Raw genomic sequence first — 25,668 nt, forward strand, 5'->3', positions numbered from 1 at the left:
TAATAATATTAATAATGAGCATTTTGAGCACTTGCTGTGTCCCAGGAACTTTGCTTAGCATTTGACATGACATGTGCTTTCTCTTTTCAACCTCTCCGTGCTCACTGTGGTAGGTACCATGATTGATGTCGTTTTCCAGGTGAGAAAACTGAGCTTAAGTGGCTAAGTGGTCAGGCTGTCATGCAGCTGGGAATGTTGGGGCCAGGATCTCCCCTTGGGGGTGTCTGACCAGAAAGAATCATGCTGTTGGTTGCTGTGCTCTGCCCTCTGCTACATTAGACTAAAGGGAAGACGTATAGTTTTATCTTTAAATCTGGTAGAAATTTGTTCCAAGTATTTTGTCCTTAAAAAAGTATGGAATAAAAATTTGAACACTTGTATCTCAGAGTAATCCAGCTTAGATCGTAATACTTCATAAATTTAAGAGCAGCTAATCCAAAGTATTTTCTAATTTAAACTATGGAAAATACCCTCCTTAACCAACATAATTGAAACTAGTTAATTGAAAAAACTAGTTAAATCAGGGAATCTTTACAAAGTATGCATACTCAAAATATTCTACTTTCATTAAAATACATAATAATAAAAATATATTTGCTAAACTCTTGTGAGGCCAAGAGCATTTCTTTGACAGTGGTTCTACTATTTTGGATTCCACATTATGTTAATACTATAAACTGTAAAAGCAAAAACATAGACAAAGCAACCTGAATCTTACAGAATCTTAGGTTTGAGAAATTGTTCTCATTTTTTTATAGATCTTGCCCACATCTAATCCTACAGCTTTCCTTTCAGAGACTTGCTTTTATGAAGTCTTTCCAAAGCCTTCAATTTGTTTTTAATAGAACTGAGATTTATCTTTCATACTCATATTCCATTAGCTTTTATAATATTAAATTTCATAATTACAGTAACAAGTCATCTGGCATAAACAGGCTTAGGAAGACATAGCCGACTCTTTGCCAGCATGGAGTCCAGCTGGTGGGAGCAGAAAGTGTGTGGCACTAGAGGTTTGCTGATGCCATTGGGAGTTTATCATCGTGGTTTACAGAGCAAACTCAGAGCAGTTGTTAATCCAGGAAGCCGGGGCAGTGGAAGGCAGTTACAGAGAGCCCCTGCTATGTTTTCTTGGGCCACACAACTTAGAATCTTCAAGTCAGGCAGGTCATTTGTCACAATATGATAATATACAACAAATTGTGGCTCTGAATGACATCATTTGGGGCTGAAATTAAGACCCCTAAAGTACAGCTGGGTATTGAAAAATTTATATGATATCTGTACTTTCCTTCACAGTATAAAGTATAGCTAGGCAAGTAACTCTGTCTTAGGATTTTTAATGTATGACTTGATTCACTGAAATTAGTGCACTCACTCATTTTTCCTAATCAGAATCCTGAAGCGAGTCATCTTGTTGAAGGAGTACATCACTGTCAGAAGTAATTTATCTTCCAGCAGTAGGGTGTAGCGCTACTGACCTGGATCTCACTCCAGCCTCTTCATCACCAGATACTTTCCATTCTGCCATTTAATGGGTTCCTGACTTCATTGTAGCTAAGTCTCTGGGGGGGAAGTCACTTTACTGAACTGTATACTCTACAGTTCACGAAATGTGTAAATTTTAATCGTATTTGGCTGATGAGGCTGTAATCACTTTTGAACATTACATTGTTATGAACATCATTATTTTGCAGATTCAGGCTTTAGAGGATACTTGGCTTCATCAGGTAATAAGCCCAGTGCGTTGCTGGAAATTAGTGGCCCAGTAGGGAATCCCAATGTTTGCATTTATTGAAATAAGCAACACACCATCAGCGTTCTTCTTTCTGGTCCTTCCTCCTGCCCAGTTCTCCCTGCTGTTTTGCTAGTGTGTGTGATGTTTCTATTGAGGCTTACTGAGGATTAAATGCCAGTAATAACATCACTAACATTTATTGTGTTATTACTTTGTGCTTTACGCAGACCTCCTCACGCAGTGCTCCTAGGACCCCGAGGCAAAGTTGTCATTGTGATAAGTCCAGGTGATACAACCACATCCTTCCTAGAGAGACGCAAACCAGGCAGTAGGATAGCATTAAGATTCATCTGGTCGTCTCCATTTGAGTACATGTATATTTTGTGTTTAGTTTTTATTTATAGTCACCATGATTCAAGTACCAGCACAGGACTTTTTCAGTTTTGCACTGAGTGTGCAAGTGTCTGAGGCGTGTCCTCCCTGAACCTCACCCGGAAGGATGCATTACTGGGAAAGAGACTGGAAGCCCACAGGTTGCCTGTTGGTTGCTCCCTCGATCAAAAGCGGCTTTAGGCTTATCTGACGCCAGGCCGGGTGCCACTCACAAATCAAGTTGTTGAAGTTGCTGTGATAAGGAAGGGCCCCTCCGTACTGCCCAGTGGGCAGGAGCAACTGCCCTTACCTGGTCTGCAGCTCAGCTGAGAATATTTTCCCCCTCCTGAAAAGAAGGAAAACCAGTGCTTATGCACCTGGTTGTTCTTATGACTTTAAACTACCAGGTTGGATTTTTTCCTACTGTTCACCTTCCTCCTCCTACACCCGCACCTCCTCCCATCCCACCCCACCACATACGTGTGTTTGCACGCGTGCGCACACACATACACACCAGGTTCAGCAGTGTGCTGGAACCCAGAATTATCAGTGTGAGGACACAAACAAGTTGGATTTAAGTTGCTGTTGTAATATCCAGTTTTCTTTATTTACCTCTCACCCTCTTACAGTCAGCTGGCTTTAATGTTGCTTTAGGACATACACCCTGAAGTTCATTTGTACTTGAAGTGACAGCTTTAGTACTCTGATATATTCTCCAGTTTTGTTATCAGGAGCTATTCATCAAATCCAGTTGTTAAATGAGCCTCATTACATACCTATTCTACGTTTTAGTGGGTTAGTGTATGGTATGTATGCAACATCAGGGAACACCATGCAGCTAACAGCTAAACTTATTTGTAAAAACCTATGCTTGTTTTGTTTGTTTGTTTTTTAATTCTTCTCTAAGTGTAGCAACATTAAGCTTGAGGAAAGTCCTATGGGATGCCATATAACTCAGAGTTCTTATTCTGTGCTTTAGTTTTAAATGGAAGTACTGGAGATTGAACCCAGGACCTCATGCATGCTAAGCAGGCGCTCTACCACTGAGCTACACCCACCTCCACCCCTTCCCCTGTGTTAGTTTTTGGACAGTCGTATTTCAGCTAAATGATAAACTCCAGAGTCAGCAAGTCTGGTCTCCTGAACCATGTTATGCTCTTTGCTCTCAAACTTAATAGTTTACTTCTGCCAAAACTAATAGGGAAAGATTTTATATACGTCTAATACTGTATTGTTTTAATGCCCTTGTCTTTTATTTTTTATTGAAAGCACATAAACTGTATTTAGTTTGTTTGAAGGTAGCGCTCCAGTGACTTAACCCTTTCAGGGAAATTTGGGGCACTAAGTAATTTCTTGAGAAACTAACCTAGGAATTTTTTTTTGTTATTAGAAATTTTATTTATTTTTTTTTACATTTTTTATTTATAATCATTTTACAATGTTGTGTCAAATTCCAGTGTAGAGCACAATTTTTCAGTTATACATGAACATACATACATTCATTGTCACATTTTTTTTCTCTGCACGTATACAGTATACTCTTGTTTATACAGTGTAATCTTGTTTATCTATTCTACACTTTGATCCTAGGAATGTTTTGCTGCTGTCTCTATCTGCTCAGGGCTTTCAGTAACAAGAAGGCCATTATGGTGGGAAGATTTGCATTTTTGCTCTTTTGAAAACAGGCATCCTGTCTTTTCTTGGCCATGATCTTCTGAGTCCCATCACTGGTTGTCTGAACTCTGGTCTGTGAGGCATTCAGGATTTCATATTAACTGAGCCATCTCGGTGCAGAGGTTCGTGAAAGTTGATTAAAAGGGCTCATGCCTCAACCGCTCCTCTCTGTTTTGTTTTTAAAATCAAGCTAGACCTCCAGAAGGCCACATTTGCTCAGACACTTGACTTTATTCAAGATCACCTTGTAAAGATCCTATCATATAAAAACAGAACTCACTTTTGCAGTAAAACTGGTGATGAACACTGTCTATTTGTCATTCTTCAGCCTTTTAGAGAGTTCCATGTGAGAAATTTATTTTAGAATTTGATGCCAGGAATTGTTTTCTGGTAGCTGCCAAATGCCTGCTTTCTGATGATAGGTGTGTTTGATTTGCTAGCTTGTTTTATTTATTTATTTTTTTAGTGTAACTCCTGCTTTTCCTCAACTCCCAGAAGCAAATTTGATGCTCGACTATACAACTTGCATGAATAACTCATTTGTTTCCATGTTTGTCTTTTATTTTCCCATTTCATTAGCATGATTTACATACTTCCTTTATAACTAAGGAACCTCAAAAAATTATTTTTGGAAAAGGTAATTTGTATACATTCATAGCCAAATAAAATACCCCTATTCCCAGGCTTTCTCTTCAGTTCTAGGGCTATTTCTCATCAGCCAGAACTCAATTCCACCAGCTTTTAGGCTGGCAACTAGAAACCTGGGACACAAGCTTTGACCTCTTTATTTTTCTCCCTAAGCAAGCCTCCCTCATCATTGCCCTCCTGCTGTAAATGCCACCGTTATTATCAGCACTTGGATCTGAAACACCGAAGCCTCTTTAAGGCCTTTCTCTTTATTGATCTCAACCTACAGTCAGTTGGGAGGCCCCCGAGTCTGCCTTCAAATCGCTTCTGACTTTTTATTCTCTGTGTCCCAGTCTCAGGTCTGTACTTTCGGGCCCTTATGGCCTCTTGCCCCAGTTCTAGCAATAAGTGTCTTAGTCTCTCCATCTCTAGTCCGCCCTACTCAAATCTAACCTTTTCTTTGCCAAATACAATCTAATCACACATTTTACATCTTACACACTTGCATTTATGATTTAATCATGCAACAAACGTGTCGCGTCAGTTGAGTTCCCTGAGAGGCAGGTATTGAGACAGGTTAGGCAGGCAGGTATTGAGACAGGTTAGGCGTGCAGGTGCTTTGTTAGGGACTCGGGGGGTAACACCTGTGACAGAAGAGCTGGGAGGAAGCAGACTTGAGCAGGGAAGGCCTTTAGCCCATGGTGCACGTCTGACACCATGAAAGTAAAAGGGAGAGGCTGCAAAAGTGGGAGGGGGACCCTCACCCGCGGTTCACATCCAAGGAAGACTCAGCCAGCACCGTGGGGGGAAAATGAGCCTTAGATCCCTTGCTGGGCTGTAACGGCTGGCCCTGTCACCCCGGGCCTGCTCAGTCCCTGGATGAGGGCTGCCCAGGAAGAGTGTGGCTGGACTGGAAAACTGTGGACAATCAGAAGACCCTCCAGCCAGAGACTTTGAGCTAATTGCATTTCCTGTGGCTGAATGGGTTGTAAGGCCTTCCCGGAAGGGAAATCTTCATTATTGCACCTCTGTGGCTGCCGCGTGTGCAGGAGTGCCTGCATCACGCTGGGCATGGTTTTGGGCACATGGACTGGGAAATAAAATGGGGCACCCTCTCGGAGCTTACATGCTGGCAGAGGGAACCAGACAATAAACAAATCAAACAAAAGTACATATGCATGCCTACTAGGAAAATCAATGGTGCGGAGTTGGAGAGAGAAATCCCAGTCCTGCTCCCAGTAATTCCGTGTGTAATTGTCTGTTTTTTCTTACAGAGAAATTTATTATCCAATTTACTGTTTTTTTTTCTTTTTTCATTGTTCTATTTTGAAATAATTACAGATTCACATTAAGTTTAAAAAGAAGCACAGAAAGGTCCTGTGTACTCTTCACCCAGTTCCCTGCTCCCCGCCCCAATGGTAACATCTTAATAACGGTGGTGAAACCAGGAAATTGACGTTGGTACAATCCACAAGCCTTACTCAGATTTTGCCAGATTTATATGCACTTGTGTGTGTGTCTGTATCCAATTTACTATTAATGAGTGCCCTTCATGTTTTTTTAAGTAGTTTTAAAAATTAACAACTGCACCCTCATACATTTATTTATTCATTTAATAAATAATATTTATTAAGCATTTGCTCTCTGCCAGCTGCTGTGCTCAGAGGGGAACAAAAGCAGATCCAACTGTCTTCATGGAATTTGCTCTCTGCCATTAGTGCTGTTAAGACGCTGATAAGAAGCTGCTGAACATCCATTTTTTCCCTGATTCTTAAAAAATATTTCACAAAGTCTTTTAGCATTTCTTTGTGTCCTCTATCTGGACCTCCACTTCGGTGGATGATGGAACCTCTGGTTTTAGCCTCCATTTTTTACCTTTTGTGGTTTCAGTTTCTTTTTATTTTTGTTCCGTGTCAGTTTTATCTTCTGGGTGAGGGATTGGTATGTAGCTGTCTCTGTTTTATTGCCTCTGTGTTTTATCACTTTATGTTATTTCAGCAATTGTGGCTTTGTTCCCCAGGAGCTCATTGTTTTTGTTTTCCTGTAATTGTTTTTCATAAGAGCTCATCCTTACTCTGTAGCCCCACATTTCTCCACTGATATTAATTAAAACTTTTTTTTTCTGAGTTCTTTTCCTTGAATGATGTGTCTCCTGAGTTGTATTTTCTGTTTGTCTTGTTTTTTCTCTTTCACGCTGTTGGTTTTCCTCAGTTGTCCAGTGATCTTTGCCACATGTATGAACAAAGGCCGAGGAGGACTGGTGGGGTGGCTGGCTTCCCCTGCAGGGCTGTGGGTCTCTTTCCCCTGCTGGCTTCACCTTACGTGGGGGCACTGAAGGCTAGCACTGAGAGAGAAGTGAGACAGGGAGGTGGTGTCCCCGCAGAGAGGGCGGCGGACCTGGTGCCAGATAGAACCCTCACAGGTGTCAGAGTTGGGGGGTGGTTACCGTGCTCCCCGCCTGCATGGAGCTGCCTTCCCTCCCGTCTGAGTGCCTGCATCCAATTGTGGTGTTCTCCCTGCCCCTCTTACCCACCCCTCCCCTGGCAAGCTCCTGCCTGTCCTGGGCTTGTGATGCCTGAGTAACCCCTCCTTCCCGAAGGTACAGGTGCTCTCCCACCACAGTTCCAAGTCCCCTGTGCCCCAGTTTCTGCCCAGCACTTTCTGTGATGCACTGGCTGATAGTCTAAGCACTCCTTGAAGGCAAGGACCGCTGATGAGGCAGGCTCAGTGGGTGTTTCACAGTTGTGTGACTGTTTGGTGCTGATGTAAAGCATAAAATTTATTGAGTTGAGGAGCCAGTGTATCTTGTATTTATAGCATCAGGTACAGGCAGGGAGGGCCCTCTGTATAAGTGACCTTGTCTTATACTCCAGACACTGAATACTATGGTGTAGTTCCTTTTCCTCTTTTTCCAGGAAATGAGACCACAGACAAGTCTGTAGTGGTTTGTGGACACTAACCAAGACCATTAATTGATCCCCGAAGGCCCCAGACACCATTATGGAGACTGATTTTTCCTTTTGTAAACCTTATTAGACACAAATGATGGATGCTAAAATCAATGGATGACAGTTTGAAGAGAAACAGGAGGAGAAGCAGGATTTGTATAATCTCAAAGTATCTCCCTGAAGATACTTGTAAACCACAAAGAGAAATAGAGTAACTTTATAGTGAAGAAACCTGACACATGCCACCTTCATGGAATGAATCTAGGGTCCCTCTTATGAACCCATGAAATGATGCCCTGAGGTTACATCGTTTTTGTGGTTCTCTTGCCCAAAACGTATAACCTTAGTCCAATCATGTGCAACCACCAGACAAACCCAAAGTGAGAGATAAGTGCTGTTCAAAGGTGTCCAGGTCACAAAAGACAAGAATTGTAACAGGAACTGTAACAGACTGCAGGGGACTAAGGAGAGATAGTAACAATTAAATGCTACTTGGAGTAGTGAATTGGGATTTCAGAACAAGAAAGAGCATAGTGGAAGATTTGAGTAAGATTTTTAATAGATGTTAAAAATTCCTGATTGTGATTAATGATTGTTCTGTGTGTAGGTAGTTACAGAAAATGTTAACATTGGAGGAGCCTAGGTTAGGGATAAATGGGAACTCCTTTTGTACTATATTTGCAACTTTCCTGTGAGTCTAAAAGCAGTCAAGATAAGACTTAAAAAAACAAAATACCTGGACTTCGGGTCCAGCCAATAACAGCAGCTAACAGACGAACCATCTACACGGAAATGGGAATATTACTCATTACGCAGCTTTCTGTGTCCACGTGCATCCAAGCGAACGCCCTGCTTACTGATTCCATATTCCAGAGAATTTCTGTACTCTTTGTTTTGCAGCCTCAAGGACATCAGGGCCCATTAGATATGTGATTTCAGAACAAATTGATAACATACAATAAAACCTGTCGCTCATTTTCCAAATGCACACCTTGTTATTAACTTCAGACACCAGTGAGCCACTGAAACTAGGTGTTCAAAACATATTTGCTTTATTGTATCAATTCATTTTTCCCTCTTAGCATGGAGCCCCCACCTCTGAACAGGGGAGGCCGTGCCTCTGAACTTCAGGGCAGCAAGAGGGGAGATCTTCCCAGCTGCATTCGAGTCAGGTAGAAACATTAAGTGATGCAGAAGCTCAGCAAAAGCAGCCTGAACAACTCATGCGGACAGTTGGTCAACAAGGAGGTGAGGGGCTGTGCAGAGTTTTTGAGACACGTGTATGATCCCAGCCCACGAGCCGCAGTGACTTCTGCCTTGTCTGCATTTCTGGCTGTCTCCGAGGGACTTCCTTCCAAATCTTTCAAAAGCGTTTTACAAAAACATCTTGCTGCACTATCTCTGCAAAAGGTGTTCTATTAAATATAAAGAAATTGAATTAGAGACAGGTGTTTCATTGTAATTTCTTTCATTTGGATGTTACTTTTTTTTTTCCTGAGATAGCATTTGAATTGGTATTAACTAACACTGAAAGTAGAGTTACATTAATATGCAGCCTTTTAAAATGTTCTTTATACTTACTGAGCATTTGCAAACCAAATAGATTTTTTATACTTTAAAAAAATCTTCCTATTATAAAAGTTATATAAATTAATCCTGGTTGTTGATTACTAGTGATCTTACTTGTCTCATCTTTTTTAATACATGTATATTCATTTTTTAAGTAAGATAATGCTCATTAAATACAGTTTTATATATTTTTTCATAGTGCCATAATTAGCTATGCCATCATTTATTTAAAGTTTCCAGCTGTTGTAAATTAAGGATTTCCAGTTTCTTATTATAAATCATTTTTACATCAGAACTTCCTAAGGTTCCCCTCCCCCCACCCCATTGACCCCTTTGGCAGTTTAGTGATTAAAGTTTAGATATTAAAATACTGTCTTGCAAGAGAGTTTAAAATTTTGTGATTTAGTCATCTAGATGCTTCTTTCTTATTGCAGTAAGTCTAGCATCCGTCTGATAACTACCATAATTTCTAAGTCGTGCTGAGCATAACTGATATGTTGATGTATCTGTAGCAACTGCACTGTGATATGAAAATATCTATGATTTCTGTTGGTGTCAAAGTCACATGTGCAGCTCATATTTATTGTAGTTCGTTGCCTCCATTTATAGTGGTTGGAAATGCTACATTTCATTTAAAAGTTAGAGAAAATAAAGGGCTAAATTTTTTGTTCAAGTCCCTAGACCCCCCAATTTCTATCTATAGACAAGTTTAAAAACCCCTGGCCTTACATAAATGATCTTGTTATGTAACTTTCCCCCTGCATGTCCAATTGTCTACATAAAGTAGAGCCTTGTAAATGAAATGGTGTGAACTTTACAGGAGCCTTGATTTTTGTTTCCAGATTGCTCTTAAGAAAGCTTTGACCAGAAAGGTCCAACTGGTATTTTAAGACTGTATAGCTTCACATTTTCTTGCCTTCTTTGAATGTTCACTGTTTTTATTTTTTGAACATTTAGTGTAGGCCAAAGACATTTTCATTTCTTTAATCACTAGTGAGATTATACTGTATAATCATTGGCTATTTGTCTTAGGTAACGGCCAATTAAAAATCTCCCATTTTGATTTTGATATTCTTTGTTTTCCCTTTGTTTCAAGTAGAGTTTTCTTTGTACTTTTTTCTTTAGTCATTTGGGTGCAATTTGTGAATGTCAGCCTTACTTCGTATTAAAGTCTACTTTTTATTGGCAGGTTGGGGGGCTACTGGGGGCTGCTTAGCAACGTAGAGTTTTAAGCCTCACAACTTCATGTAATTTTGGCAAATAGACCACCCTACTTTTTAAGAGTTACCTATGGAAAGAGTTGGAACTTCAGAGTACTGTGTACTTTGTAAATGTGGGCAATTAGCCTTATGCAACAATAATTATAAGCTTAGTGGTGTGCTTTGGGACAGAATTCTGGCCTGTGGCCAGTCCTGTGTAAGTGTCCCCATCTATTACTCTGACCTGCTTTTGATTATGATGCAAAATCCTGGGCTGTTTAGTTCTCATGGAACCTCCACCCTTATAATTAGAACAAGCCCTTTGGGGACCAGAGACAGAACCTCTGAGTAGGGCACTTCTCGGAAAGAGCCGTTCTTTAAAGGGTTGGACCCTCATTACCTGCACTTTGGCAAACCTATGTTTTCGTTTTTAAAGCAGAATATGCTGTTGCTGCTGCTTTTTTCTTTTTTTTTTCCTTTTTGCTGAATTCTGCCTTTTAGATCTGTTCTCTCTTTCTAACCTAGTTTCTAGTCATATTTAGATATAATGAGTTGCACGAAAACAAAACAGCTGAACAAATTGAACTCAATAGGCAGAGATAAGCAGCTTTATAGAATCGTGTGCTGTGGTGAGTGGTTTTCCTAGTTCCATCCAGATTCTTCTGTCTGATGAAAATACTGACGGTCAGAGTTCACAGTGCTGACCACTCTGATGGTGGCACACGCGTAGCCCAGCAAGTAGACTCTTTTAAGAAGAAAATAGTTTAAAATATGGAAAATGGTGAAAAATAATTTTAGTTCCAGCCAGTAAAGCTGAATTGTCATTGTTCCATCCTTTGACCTGCTGATCTGTGAGGCCCACATCTGTCTGCCTGGTCATGGTAGCTTTAATACCCCCATCATACGTGATTTAAGATGCCTTTTCTAGAAGAAATGGAAGAGTGTTTACTCCTCTTTCTACATGGTCAATTAGGGTGATTAAGATTAGCATGCGAACATTTTGTCACTTTACCACTTATAATAATATGCTGTAATGCTTTCTAAAACGGTTGGCGGGTACCAATTCACAGTGCCACCAGCAGTGTAGGATATATTCTAGCCCTACCAAGGACAATTTTTCACTTCAGAAATGTTGCTAATTTTGTGAGGCCTGAGATAGTAGCTAAGTTTTACTTGCTTTCCATTTCTTTGATCTGTGTTTATCAGTCTGTTTTCCCTTTTTGCATTTCTAAATGGACGATTCTACAGAGAGATTTTGAGCCATGAATGATAACTTTACAAATTATTTATAAAAAAGAAAACATGTATTTTGGTCACAATTATATACAGCCCAGATTATGCTGGCCTCTAGGGAAATGTACAACTGAAATATTAATGTGAAGCCTGCAAATCTCATGAAAACCAAGACAAGCAATCCAAAAATGGCTGGTTGAAGCCCTGTACCTCTTGTGATTTTATTTTCCTTTTCTTCTTTACAATTAAAATGCCAGGATTTTACTTTATTTTATTTATTTATTTTTTTGCTTTGTGTATACATACTTACCTGCATCTCATAACTGCGTGAGATGACTGTACTTGATCTAATTACTTGGAGCTTTGAACTCCTCACTATGTCCCTTCTCTAAGAATGTGAACATTTTTCTTGTTACTGGGACAGTGTCAACCAAAAACAGGGATATTCGTGTGGAATGTTCTAGAGACAGCGGAACTACTAACCTGAACTGCTTGTAAAACTCAGGAACCGGAACTAATAAGAAAACTTCAGGCTAAAAAATTTGTTTCGCTGTTAAAGGTTAAAAATGCAGGTGGAGGGACTCTACCACAAATGGATAAAACATGAGTATTTCTCCCTATAAACACCGTGAAACCTGGGCCACATAGCACACCAAGGAATCTAGCTTGTGTGTGAACTGGCTAGTTAATCCCTTTTGGCATCAGATTTTATTTAGCTGGTTTTTATTTGTGATACAATTTTAGAAGATAACGTTGTATATAATGGCTACGAAAACGAGCTTGGGAATCAGTACTTAAAGCGATGTTTGAATCCTGGTATCGCTGTTGACTTGTTGTGGCTGGGAGGTGGCTTACTCTCTAAATCATAGTTGCCACATCTGTGGAAAAGAAGGCAGTGCCTGCCTTTTCGTGGTTGATGTGAACATCAGATAGAGTGCTTGGCCGAGCGCCTCACTTCGCTGCATTATATCATTCTAATGGCGTGATCGCAGTACTGGTTCTTGGCATTCCAGTTTGCTGGCATGAGAATATCATTATTTTGGGTGGTGTAATACCTCTATTTCAGTTCATCCATCAGCAGATTGGTCCACACTTCTTGAGTCTCCCAACTCCTCTTTTCCTTCCCCTTTCCTTCCTCCAACTTTCATCATCAAAGGTGTCCTGGGCTTTCTTTAACACTTATTATCTGCATCTCCCCCATCCTCATACCCCTCCTCCCCCTTGTGCTCCTCCACCTCCCAAAAGACAAAGCTGATTGTGGGTCTGGCTGAAAGTGCTCTCTGCAGCTGACGGATAGCACCACTAGCAAAGGGCGGAGGTAGATGGCCAGGAGCATGAAATAAAATGTGCTGCAGCCTGGAGCCTGTGTTCCCCAGAGGAAGGCACTGCGGTCCAGTGAAACTGAAGGGCAGGCAGAGGCAAGAGTGGCCAGAAGGAGCAGACTCAGGATGCCCCTAAAAGGCTGATATTTTAATTAAAAAAAAAAATAAGTCTTTTGTCTTGAGATCAAAGTTTAAGGACTCAAAAATTCAATTTAAGGTAACTTGCTGAACCAAACTCTTCTATCAGAGAGTTACACACTGCATTCAGATTCTGGAATGAATAGAGTTGTGTTCATGTAGAAAGGATTTTTTTCCTCCTATACTTCTGTAATCCTGAGGAACAGGAAAAAGAAAAAAGGATGGTGGATGGAAAAACAAGGCTTCTATTGTAAGAATAATTCCTACTCAAGTTGAAAGACTTTTTGAACAAGCAGTGTTCATGACAGTAATGATCATGAACAGTAATGAATTTGACACAGGAAACCAGACCAGAATCTCCATCTATGCTGATGAAACTGAAGTAAATGAAGGCCAAATGGAAATGCTTTCCCAGAACTAATGGCTAGAGTTCTTTTTCAGTAAAAAAAATAGATTGCTATTTCTGTGCAAACACACATAGAAGTTTTTCAAAGATCTTCCCACAGTTATCAAACCAGAGATGGGTTTATTTGAAGACAGAGTCTGAAGAAAGTGTTAGAAGTTAGTTTATAATTATCTCATCAGCATTCCCCCAGCTCAGAAACGGACTTCTTCAGCAGCTGGGAAAAACTGCATAAAAATGTAGCCAAAGGTTGATGACACACCAAAATGTTTAAATGCTCTTTAATTTTTTTTAATTAACCATCTTTATTTCTGTGTAGCATTTAGTTTCTTTTTGAAATAATGATGTAGTATTTTATGTGTCAATTTATAATAAAATGATCGTGTTTAATGTTTGTATTTTTATAAATTTACATTTTTCTGTTGTAACATTTTTAAAATTTTTGTAGTTGAAATATATGAAATATTCAGTTTCCCTAGTGTGTATTTTTATGAAGGCTTAACATTTTTAAATAAAGCGTTAGCATTAATAGTCAAAGTACACACGTTCGTTTTGCTCCAATATTCAATCACTCTTTTGGAGGGTGTCTAAATACTGTCTCAGATGAGACCTAAAGGATGAGAAGACTTAGTCAAATAAAGAGGAGTTGTGGGAAGAATGCTCTAGGTTGTATTTCAGGTGAGAAGGGGCATAGTGACTTGAGAAGTTTGGTACGGTTGGTTCTCACAGTTCAGAAGGACGATGGAAAAGTCCAGGTTGAAACTGGAGTGACAGGCTGGTGACAGGCTGTGAGGGCCTTTGGGAAGCCACGAGAAGTATCCAGAGGAGGGTTTTACACCTCATAGTGGTGGGCAGGTTTGCATTTTAAAAGGATCATCTGGCTGCTATGTAAAGGAATTGGTAAAAGCCAGTCAGTTAGAAGATTCGCAGACATCCAGGCAAATGATGATGTAAGTCAATGCCAGTGGAATGGAGAAGTCGGTGCATTTGAGAGCTCTTTAGGATCTAGAATTCACAGAGCGTGACAGTGGGTCTGGAGTGAGCAACTAGAGGAATGTGGTAGCCGTTGCTGAAATTGGGGTTGCAGGAAGGGCTGTATAGGTTTGTGGGGAAGATGATGGATTCACTTTTGCAGATGCCGTGGAACCAAGCGAATAGGGTCCCATTAGGTCGATGTAATGATCTGGGGCTTAGAGAGGCCTGGAGCAGGCATGTAGACTTCTGAGAGTCATCACCATTGAGATGGCAGTGGACGTTCTGAGAATGGATGGAATATTCGAGATGGGAAGAGGAGGGTAAAGTGAGCCAGCAGAGCCAAAGTGGTGGAAGGGAAATCAGGAGAGGGTGGTGTCAGAGGAGCCAGGAAGAGTGTTTCTAGAAAAAAACCGAAATGAGCAGCTGTGCCCGTTACGGAGAGTTTGAGCGAGGTAAGGACCAGAAGTTCTAATTGTTTTAACTGTAAGGCTGTCATTGGTGGCTTTGCAATAGTAACAGATTATAGTCATCCTAAAGTGAAGAATTAGGCATCTCTTTCAAGAAGTTTCCAATGGAAGAAAAGAAAAAGGAGATAACCTGAAGGTTGATAAGGAGTTGAGGGTAAGTGCTGTGCTTAAAGAAGAAGACTTGAGGATGGTTAAATTGGAACGAGCAGGGAGGGAGGGAGAAGCTGAAGATGAAGGAAGGGTGATGAGGCATCAGAGTCCCTGGGGAGGTGGAATGAGTGGAGGCCAGAATTTAGGGGGAGATTGGGTTTAGATTGTAAAGGGAAGGAAGCAAAAGCCTGGATCCAGGTAAGTGTGTGTGTGTGTGTGTGTGTGTGTGATGGTGGAAAACAAAGACAGTTACTTCTGAAGTGGCTCTTTGTTTTGTGACATGGACAGCGTTATCTGCTGAGATGGAGGAGAAGGTCAGTGGAGGGGGTTTGAAAGGAGAACAGAGACCCTTTAAAGTATCTGCTCCAGAGAAGGGGAGCACGAGATGAGTAAGGACGGCTTGAGGATGAGTCGAGGTTGTTGGTGATAATTGATAGCCCCCTGTTCTTGGTGAATTTCTCCAGCAGCGGAGAACAGCGATCTCCCCTGCCCTTCCTGAGGTCCATGGGGATGTGTTTGAGGAGTTTCTATAGAGCTGGGTTTCAGTGGAGTCTGTGAAGCGCAGGGAACAGGATATAACGAATGTGACACTCATCTTTGACACATCAACTGGTGTTCTGGGCTGTAGGATTAAAATATTCTCTGAAGTTAACGGCAGTGTGTTAAGCTCTTGGCTCCTTCAGTAAATGGCCCCAGACAGCTGTCTGATTTCTCTTTAAGTTCCTGTCTGCTTTTTTATACTATTTCTGTCTCCTCCCTTTCTGTTTTCTTCCTTGTTGTCAGTTGTCCTATCCCATTGCTTTCTGCATACAAGTCTCTGTCAGCCCTACACTCTGGACTTTGTCAACATCTGGAATTATCACACCTCTGAAATCAAGCTGTGGGCTTGAAGACCAGACAGCCACGCTTATTAACATTATGTGCAAAGTAAGAGTAAATGTGCTTCGAGGGTGCACATGAGTGTGTGTACGTGAGTTTTCTGACATTTATTGGGTTGTTTCTCAGCTGTCCATACATGGGATGTTTGTTGTCTGTATTCCCATTGTGGTTTTCCTGAACTTCCATGGATTATGATAATATTCTTAGAGCACCCAGGATATTTAAAATTCTATTTTTTATAATTGTGCTTTAGTCCTTGCAAAGTATTTTCAGATATATTACACCTAAATTTTAAAATGACATGATTAGACCGCTTATGCTGTTATTTCTTGTTATTCTCATGGATTTTCAAATACATATTTTGTATGGGAATAATACGTATTTTCAAATATCTCTGTATGTTGTATGGGAATAATCTACCACGTTGCAGTGTGGTCATTTAACCACGTCACGTGTAAATGAAATAGGACACTGTAAAGTAAGTATTTTTGGAGGTTTGAAAAATAAGTTATCTACTCTAGCTTTTCCTGTATTTCTGTTTTATGGACTTCCCCGTCTGTGAGCATCTCATGTGTGTACCAACCAGTTAAATTTTTTTTTAAAGAAGTACAATACTTAGGTGTACAGTCAATATCACTTTTTAAATTTTCTGAAAATTAATTTAACTTTGATTCTGATCTACCTTGTTAAGAGGAAGATAAATTCAACCCCAGTCATTTGGACATGTTCCCCCAGCCCCCAAGGTTGTGCTAATAAGGTTTGGGGTCTGGAGCAATGCCACACATTGAATAGAAGCCGCTAAATCATCATCAGTCACCTGGCCACAGTGGTTGCCTGTGGGAGGCCCGTTATCCCAGCCTTCACATCTCTCCAGGGTCAGTGGCTCTGTGGGATGATTTTTGTACTTGCCACATGGGGACCACTGGTGAGGCCCAGAGCCCTAGGTCTGGGCTTCTGCCCCACCCGGGGCACTCTGAAGCTGTTTCCTTCGAGCTCAGACTCCGTCTTCCTTGGGCTCCATGGGAACAGAGAGCTCCTCAGTGACCCACCAACCTTGCTCCTCTCTCCGGTCCAGGGAAAGCTGTTTTAATCGGCGGACAGCAGGGGGAACCACCCCTCTGTCCTCAAATTCTATTCCCAGTAGGCTTAGGGGTTTTGTGGTGGTGGTGGTTTTTAGAAAAGCTAAGATCGGGGGAGGGTATAACTCAAGTGGTAGAGCTCATGTGTAGCATGCACGAGGTCCTGGGTTCAATCCCCGTTATCTCCTCCAAATAGAAATAAATGAACCTAATTACCTCCCACTCATAAAACAAAAACAAACAATAACAGAAGAAAAAAGAAAAACTAAGATGTCCTGACACAAAGTAGCCTATTTAAACAAAAAAATATAGGGAGAAAACACTAATATCTGTTTAAAAAAATAGTAGAGTAGTAAGTTACAGAGGAGTAAAGAAAACTCAACAGGCCACCTCTGTTCAGTCTTACTTCCTCTGAGACTAAACCTGCGTAGCTATGTCTGTATTTTTATAATTCACTGAAGAACATTAATCTTGGTTAAATGTGTTTACATTTTATTGATATAGAGTAATTTCTGACTGATCTAAACATCAAGCAGAATATAACATTTTTAGGCATTACATAAATGTTCTAATTTTGTTTTGTCTTATTTTACCGAAGAACACTGGAACTATTTTGGGGCCGATGAGAATCTTGGTCCAGTGGCTGTCAGCATTCGAAGGGAAAAACCGGAAGAAACAAAAGAAAATGGAGCTCCATACAACTACCGAATAATTTTTAGAACCAGTGAGGTAAGTTGCAAATGAGAAAGACTTGAGGGTTAATTGAAGTGAGAAAAAAAATAGAGGAGAAACAGTAGCGAAGCAATTAAATTTAATAGCACACGGTTACAAATGTCTTTATAATAAACAAAGACCCCTTTCATTCATTCTGGTGGTGATGGGGGTGGACTTAATGGTTTGATCTGGATCCTTTCTTTCCATGTAGCTCTGGAGAGATGCTGTAAATGAATGGGAGTTTTGATTCACAGAAAGATGTGTCCATTAAGCATGACCCAGGGAAACTGGAGATCTCAGAATCCCAAATTGGATATTGCATTTCCTGCTTGGGCAGCCGGAAGGCATCGAGCCAGCACGAGGAGCCAGAGAGGATCACCTAAGACTTAACTCACTTTTCCAAACTATTGTTTAGGATGTTCCTTGACCCTCTTCTTCTTGCATTTTCACCGTACTGTCTTAGAGCTATTCTCTGAGGCCTGAAGTGCAGACTATTTGAACCAGAGTCTCTTTCATTGTGGGTAAAACAGGTTCTTGGAGCTCTTTAGGAATCCTAAGTACATGTAATATGTGAGTTTTTATTTTCAGATGAAATTCAGGTCAAAGAAAAAAGGAAAACAGTCAACAAAGCTTTTTTTTTTTTTTAATTCATGAACAAGTTTGGGACTATGAAGTTTTTGTTTCCCTTTATCTTCTTTCTAAACATATATGTCGCTGTGCCAGCAATCAAGTCACTGCCTTTTCGAGCCAAATCACGTTAGGATTGTTGTTACGTGTTAATGCCAAATCCCCCCTTGAGGTATCTAGAAAATAATGGTTTTGAATCTAGTTTAAATAGGGCATTTGGCTTCATTTCCTCCATTGAATACAAGGCAGGTTGCAGGGGTTGGCTTCACTTAGTCATTGTTCCTCAGCTTGAACTCTGGGGAAATTAAAAATAGGATATTTGAAGGCATGACTTTAATATCAAATGTGTTGTGTATAGAAGCCAGAGAGAAATGAACACACACACTCCAGTGTCCTTTTTCTCCACGCCAGAGCTCAACGGCTCCGTGAAGCTGGGTAGATTCTTTTGTTGCACAGGAAAAGCACGGAGAACACACTGTGCATTTGAACGTGGATGTAGGTAGTTGCTCCTTTCTGGCTTCCCATGTCCTACTGGATTTCTGCGAGCCTCCGTTACCTTACTCCCACCTGTTTTTGTCCTTCCTGTCCTTATCTTTTTTCCCCTCCCAAGGCCCCTCTGATTTAGGTCCTTGTCATATTTTCCCTTTTCCGTGGTTTTTATCCATTGTAGTTTCTCTTCTTGCCATCGTCCTATTATCCTTCGTGAAGAGGGTTGAAGTCCTCTAAATCGGCACTTTCTCGGATCCTGTCTCTGGTCTCCAGGACTGTCCCTTCCAGCTTGCTTGGCCGGCGCGCTGCATCTGGTCCCAGCCTCTCTCCCCTGCATAACACCTGTCCTGACGAGCGCTGTCCCTCTGCTGTGGTTGGTGACCCACATTTGCCCTTCCCACCTCTGTGCTCTCGCCTCCCTCAGCCTCTGATGCTCTGCCTGCACCTCCCACCACTTCTCTGGTCTAGCCCTTCAGCCCTTTTTCTGCCAACCCGGGTATTTGACGGTCTCTTGGGTCAGTTTCCTTAGCCTCTGATCGAAACATCCAAGTCAGCTGCTGTTCATGGTTCAGAAAAGCATTACCACTTGTTTTCACATTCAAATTGATGTTTAACTGATGACAACTCTGTTGTTAACAGTTGTTTGGGCCAGAGACCTTGAAGTCATGCTCCACTCCTCCCTTCTGCCTCTCTCCTGCCTCCCACATCTGGCCTGTCAGCAACACTGGTTGACTTGGTCTTACAGATGTGTCCAGAATTCAGCCACTCCTCCCAGCCCACTCTGCCAGGGCCAAGCCACCCTTATCTTTCCCTGAGAACTGTTCTTGCTGCTTCTGCCCTTCAGCCCTGCATCCTTTCAGCCCAGCAGGGATACTTTAGAACTACAGTCCAGATCCTGCCATTCCTCAGTTCCGAATCTTTTCATGGTTTCCTATCTTCTAAGTAAGTAAAAGCCATTCTCCTTGCTAGCCTAGGAGACTCTCCACCTCATCTCCCATAACTCTCCCTCCCTTAGTCTTTCCCAGCCTCCCTGGCTGCCTTCCCTCTGGGGAACCTTGGGGCACCCCCACCTCAGGGCTCAGGGCTCGGACAGTCCCTCTGCCTCTGTACCCGGTGCTCTCCGCGGGCAACCTTGTGGCCACAGTGCTCTCTTTTCCTTCTGACTTTTACTCCTAAATCACAGGGGCCTTCCTTAGCCACTGGGTCTAAAATGTCTACTCCCCCATATCCCATTTCATATCCAATCCCAGGCTTTGTTCTCTTTCATGAGCACTTACCACTGCCTCACGTATTGCCCTTACGTATTTTGTGCCTTTTGTGTCTCCCCCCGGAATGTGAGCTCAGGGAGGATGAGGACTTCCATCTGAGTTGGTCCTTAACTACGTGCCTGATGCCTAAAATAGTGCTCTCCCACCTTTGTTCCTTCCTTCCTCTAATGTTTGTTTTATTAATTGCCACTAACTTTTGTGTATTTTTTTTCTTTCCAATAAAACTAATCCTTAAGTGTGGTTTAACTTTAATATCTTTATGAGACTTTTTGTAGAAATAAAATGACAGAAGTCCTTTAATGGAAATACCTCTCAATGTTGGTCCTGGTCCAGAGCTCCTGCACCTTGTAGGACGGACGCTTCACTCTTTTCCACTGAAGGCAGTGCACTGAGTATATATAACTAAGACTTAATTCTCAGGCCTTTGTAGAGACTTTTCATGCTGTTAATTTCTCCTGTTAATAAGTCCATCGAGAAGAAATAAAACAGTCACCTCAGTGACACTCCAGTAGCTTCAGTAAATGGCATCAAGATTATAGAAATACAAGCAGATCTTTCGCTTCAGCAGAGATCATCATTGTGCAACCTAAACAAAGAAAAAGGGACCTTACATGTATTTGTAAACACGTTTGTTTATGAACAAAACCTGGCCTGTGGGTGCAGCATAAGTGCACAGGGAGTTAGGCGGACTCTTCTCTTGTTTCTGGAACTCATTAACAAAAATATCCATAATCCTAGTGATTCAGGTATAAAAATGAGTCATTCTTTGTCTCGTCTGCTCCGGCCTCCTTGAGGTGGGCTGCTGTCTGTCCGTGGTGCAGGATTAGCCATGATGAGCATTGCTGGTCTGGGTGTCTCAGATGAAAACACCTCTAGTCTGCAGTCCTCTGTCCCCTGGTACGTGTCACCCCTGCAGCCCCCTGTCCCCCTGCGTGAGTCACCCCCACGGCCTCCTGTCCCCCGGCAAGCGTTACCTTGTGGGAGGAGGAGTGTGAGAGTTGTTCTGCCGTTTACTGTGATTTAAAAAACAAAACAAAAACTGTTTCTCTCAAATTAGATATTAAGTCACAGGAAAATGATGTTTCGTACACAAGCAGTACTTGAAAACAAATTGTAAGTGAAGAGAATAGAGTGCAAAGACCCCAAGCCCCGTTTTCTTGACCCGAGAGTCACAGGCGGGTAACCGTGGCTCTTCCTCCCCCATCTCTCTTCTCCGTCAGTTGGCACGTGTTACAGATTTTACTTCCCTGATGATTCTTCCTTTGGCTTCCATTTCCCCTGCTAACCCTGTATCACGCCCTCTTTGCCCGTTGCCTGAAGACTGTTAGAGCTTCCTCCTCACTATATCCTTCCTCTGCCTGCAGTTTCTTGTGCAGTTCACCCTGTTTGCCAACTGACTTTCCTTCCATCGTTGTCCCCATGCAGACAAGCTCTGAGATGGCCAGCTGAGGCCGATGAGGGGCCCGCCCCTCGGGGTACGCGTGACCCACCCTTTCCCACCCCCTCACAGCTTCTCCACCCCTCTGCTCCCTCGTGCTCTCTTAGAATCAGCTAAGGAATGCTTTTATATATAGAATTCCCCATTGGAAACATCCAGTCTCTTTCCTGCTCACATCCTGCTCTGTCTCATCTCCATACCTTTGCTCTCTGACATTGTCTTTTTGTAGAATTTGTCCTAGACATCAAGGCCCCTTTCTAGTGCCACTCATTCCACGAGGGCCTTTCCTTATGCCCTGAGCCCCTGCAATCCACTCTCTGCCTTTGGACTCTTCCTAGAACCTGACCTTGTGAAACTTCTCTTAGTTAATATATCCTCCTAAATCATGTATTTCTTACTTCTCACCCTCTTAGACGCCGCACCCAGCCCTCGAGGTTTACTCCCATCACGGTACAAAGCCACATCACCTACACACTTCATGGAACTTCATTCAACTTAATGGGTTTTTTCCTCAAGTCCTCTTGCAGAGTTTAAATTATACTAACAACTTAGCCATGTGCAGATTTTTGAAAATGAAGACGACTTGAGGCTTCGTGTCTGGTTCACTTTGCTTCCACAAGTCATCATTACTTAAGGAAATTTCTTTGCTTATGTTTGTATTTCATAATAATAGAGGGTATCTCAAGAAAAAAAGGAAAATGCAAAGTAACTTTAAATGCTGTTGACTGTGCTGCTGCTGCACTGACTGTAATCATTGTCCTGTTGCAGGCATTCGGGGATATGAGTTTAAGCTCATATATAAGTTTAAGCTTGTCGCAGGACATTACAGAACATAATCTCCCCCCACCCTTACCTTTTATAAGTCAAAAAGGCGTAACATCTAAATTCTAAGCAATTAGTCTTCAGATGATCTCTGGGCTATTCCCTTAATTTCCTGGTTAGTGTGTTAGCGGCATTGTGTAGCCATATGGAGACCTTGATCTTACTGAGCCCCTTAAGGAAATAGGTACTATATTTGGCATTTAAGGAAATGTCCTCAGAAGGCTGCATTATGAGTCCCTTTGGACTCGCCTGGGTCTTCTTGAAAGGGCTGGCCTCTTTTCTCATCTATAAAGAATCTTACGTCACTTCCCTCATTCTTCCTCCCTCACTGGCTTAACCAATGAAGTGGCATTCTCAGCCCCCTAAGGGGGACCTCAGTCGGACCTTTCAGTGCCTTTGATGTCTTTGCTCATCTCACCGGAATGTGGGTCTCTCTTCCAGCTCATGACCCTGAGAGGCTCAGTGCTGGAGGATGCCATTCCCTCAACGGCCAAGCACTCGACAGCCCGGGGGCTGCCCCTGAAGGAAGTGCTGGAGCACGTGATTCCCGAGCTCAACGTCCAGTGCCTGCGGTTGGCCTTCAACACTCCCAAAGTCACGGAGCAGCTCATGAAACTGGATGAACAGGGGGTGAGTCTGGCTTCCAGAATACGGACCTGGATATTTCTATACCGTTTATTGCGAAAGAGCTTCTCTTTGCAATTACTTATTTTCTTTTTGAACTCTCTGAACTCCGAACATCTCTCCTGATGAAATTCTCTATGTCAGAGTTAATTAATACAGTACTTAAACAATGTCCAGCTATTTTGGTAATCTCCCCTAAATGCAGTGAATTTTTTCAAGTACGCCAGGAGTAAGTAATAGCAATATAACGGTAGTAATAATAGCTAACACTAGTGAACATATTCACCAGGCTCTGTTTTAAGTACCTTAACATGTCCCAATTCACGTCCCAGCCCCAGGAGAGTGGGACCATTATCATCCCCATTTTAGAGACAAATCTGAGGCACAGAGAGCTGAAGTAGTGAGTCTTAAGTGCACACAGTAAGTTCAAAGCCTGCACCACACCAATCTTAAAAGCTTTAATTTTTTGTCCATTAGTACCACCAAAGGTGTTATTTTAGCCAAGATTTCTTAATACAAAATTCAGAATTTTAAAAATTTGGGTCCCAGTGCTGACCATTTTCTCACCCCCATGCTCCCTGTGCCCTAACATGGGGCTGTTGGTCAGGACGCAAATGAGGGAGAGGAAAATCCATATCGAGGCAGCGGAGGAGCAGAGAATGCAACGCTGTGATCTGGAAAATCCACCACCCGGACAGTGTATCCACATTCCTCTTGGAGTCATTTGAGCACATGGGCTAGTTTTGTCAGATGTCGTATTCATACGCTCTTACTTTAACTCTTCCCTTGACCATTTCAGCCATATTGCATCCTAGCACTGAATGATTAGCTTTACCATGCATTTTTAGAAAGTTCTCCCAAAAGTAAAATTGGCCTCATTATTGAATGCCATTCTGTGAACAAATCTTGATGGTATTTTCTTAACTAAGCAAATATTTGAATTTTATTAAAATGAATGGGAGTTCAAAAAAATCAGTTTCAAGGTATATTCTTTCTTTTAATTCAGCCAATAGGAACATATTAGGAACCAGTAGTTGGGCGTAACTATTCTAATCATTGCTCTTTTTGTCCATTCATTTCACGTGTGGTTAAGCACAGCTAATGTTATTCCGTACATAAATTTCAAGCAGGCTGTGAATATCCATGTTTATAACATGTAAATGTGAGCACTTTGAATGCTTCAGAAGACTACTGATACATAAACGTAACTATTTGGGGCACTGATTTCTGTTAAATATTTTCAGCATTTATTTTAACAAAGGAAGAGTAGAAAGATGATGATTAGCTTCAGCTTTACAGATGCAGTCTTTTCAGTTACTATGGTTTTCGAAGAGAACAACATTTGGACATTGATAATGTAATCATACTCTGAATATTCTTAATCCAGCATTAGAACAGATTATTTTGTGTAAAGGAGGTATTTATTTTCCTTGCCCCTTTGTTTGATCCACATTAAATTTTAAAATGGGTGCCCCAGTTACAGACATTTTATGGGATCTCTGGCACATCCCATATCCTCTTCTAGTGGCTAAAAAACGTTGGACCACAGATGGGGCCGCTCTGTGATAAGCACTTTATAGTCCTATCAATACAGAAAAAGAAGAAAGCTATAATGAGTTTAACTTAAAGGTACATTTATTTAATTCACAAAACTGCCCATTATTCTGAAATGATGGGGTTCTGATTCTTGGGGAATATTAAAATATCCTTTCCTTCATAAATTATTGATGATAATATATTTCAGTTGTTTTCTTTATGCCTTCTCGGCAAAATGAAAATTTTGGTACTCTAGGTGAGTCTCCCCAATTGTATGTTGGAAATTTAACTAGGCAGTAGAATCTAGACGTTTAAAACCTGCTATTCTGCATGAACAGCTCTGTATCTCCGCAAAAGGACACCACCACTTGGCCCCTCTTTTCTATCTTCATAACATTCAAAGCCAGGATTACTCTGATAAAAAACAGACACTGCACGTACTTAGGTGTTTAGTCTGGGGAGTCATTTTTGGGGTAGGAAATTTTATTAACGCCTTGGAATCCTTTTGAGAAACTTATTCTGGTGCCTTTACAAATACAGATTTTCAAAAAGAAATGCTCATAAGTGCAGTAGATTATGCATTTGAATCATTGCAGAGCATTTTTGGTTTTCTTCTGCATCATTTTTTGAAATTTCCTGCTTTGTACATCCTTATATTTAAAGAGATCCGTAATATGAATACCAAGAAACTGGACTGACTAAAAGGACATCTCCGTCTCCCTTTAAATTTTGTAAATGATTCCTTTAAAATCTTTTCTACTTTAAACAGCTTACACAGTTACGCTTGGAAAAAGAAAACACTATTTGCTTGCTGTATTGTGGCATTTTGCCTTTCAGATCTTTGGTGCTTTTTTTTTATCCTTTTCATTTTACCACTTTTAAAAGCTGGAATGAACAGAAGAACAAATTTAAGTTATATCCATATAATATAAAAGATAACATTTCATAGAAATATAAAAATTTATTTTTCATTTGACTCATCTCTGATAGGTATATAGAAACTGAAATAGGCATTTTAATTCCAAAGTTTTAGATAATGATTATATACTTTGTGGCTTATCCAGACTTCCCCATTCTCCTTGCTGATTGTTTCCTGGGCCTTTCACTATTGATTGATGTCCATTTCCATTATCATCTAAAAGGCAGTAAGAAGATGAAATAACCTACCAATGATTTCACAGTGTCAAGAATTTAGAACAGTTTGTGACCCAGCAAATTTGGATCAACTCTGGATTTAGTTTATCCATCGTGGTCCTAGATCTTCACTTTTCAGACAATTGAAAGCATCTCTTAGGATGAAAACACATTAGATAAATGTATATGGTTACTTATTACACTGTTCTAAGCTCTTTACCAGCACCATCTGATTTAATCCTCATG

At 41.2% G+C, this 25,668-nt stretch overlaps 1 protein-coding gene across 8 annotated transcripts in view; it reads left to right on the plus strand.

Moving 5' to 3' along the window:
- The window catches only part of SIPA1L1 (signal induced proliferation associated 1 like 1), a 338,644-nt gene that overhangs the window by 209,455 nt on the left and 103,521 nt on the right, over positions 1 to 25,668 (plus strand). For all 8 annotated transcript variants that reach the window (XM_064486079.1, XM_064486081.1, XM_064486087.1 and 5 more), the window contains 2 exons: positions 17,369 to 17,499; positions 22,570 to 22,758. In XM_064486079.1, coding sequence (XP_064342149.1) covers positions 17,369 to 17,499; positions 22,570 to 22,758 — 320 coding nt within the window. The remainder of the gene's footprint in view (positions 1 to 17,368; positions 17,500 to 22,569; positions 22,759 to 25,668) is intronic.

Source organism: Camelus dromedarius, chromosome 5 (assembly GCF_036321535.1).
Source record: "Camelus dromedarius isolate mCamDro1 chromosome 5, mCamDro1.pat, whole genome shotgun sequence".
Lineage (NCBI taxonomy): Eukaryota > Metazoa > Chordata > Mammalia > Artiodactyla > Camelidae > Camelus > Camelus dromedarius.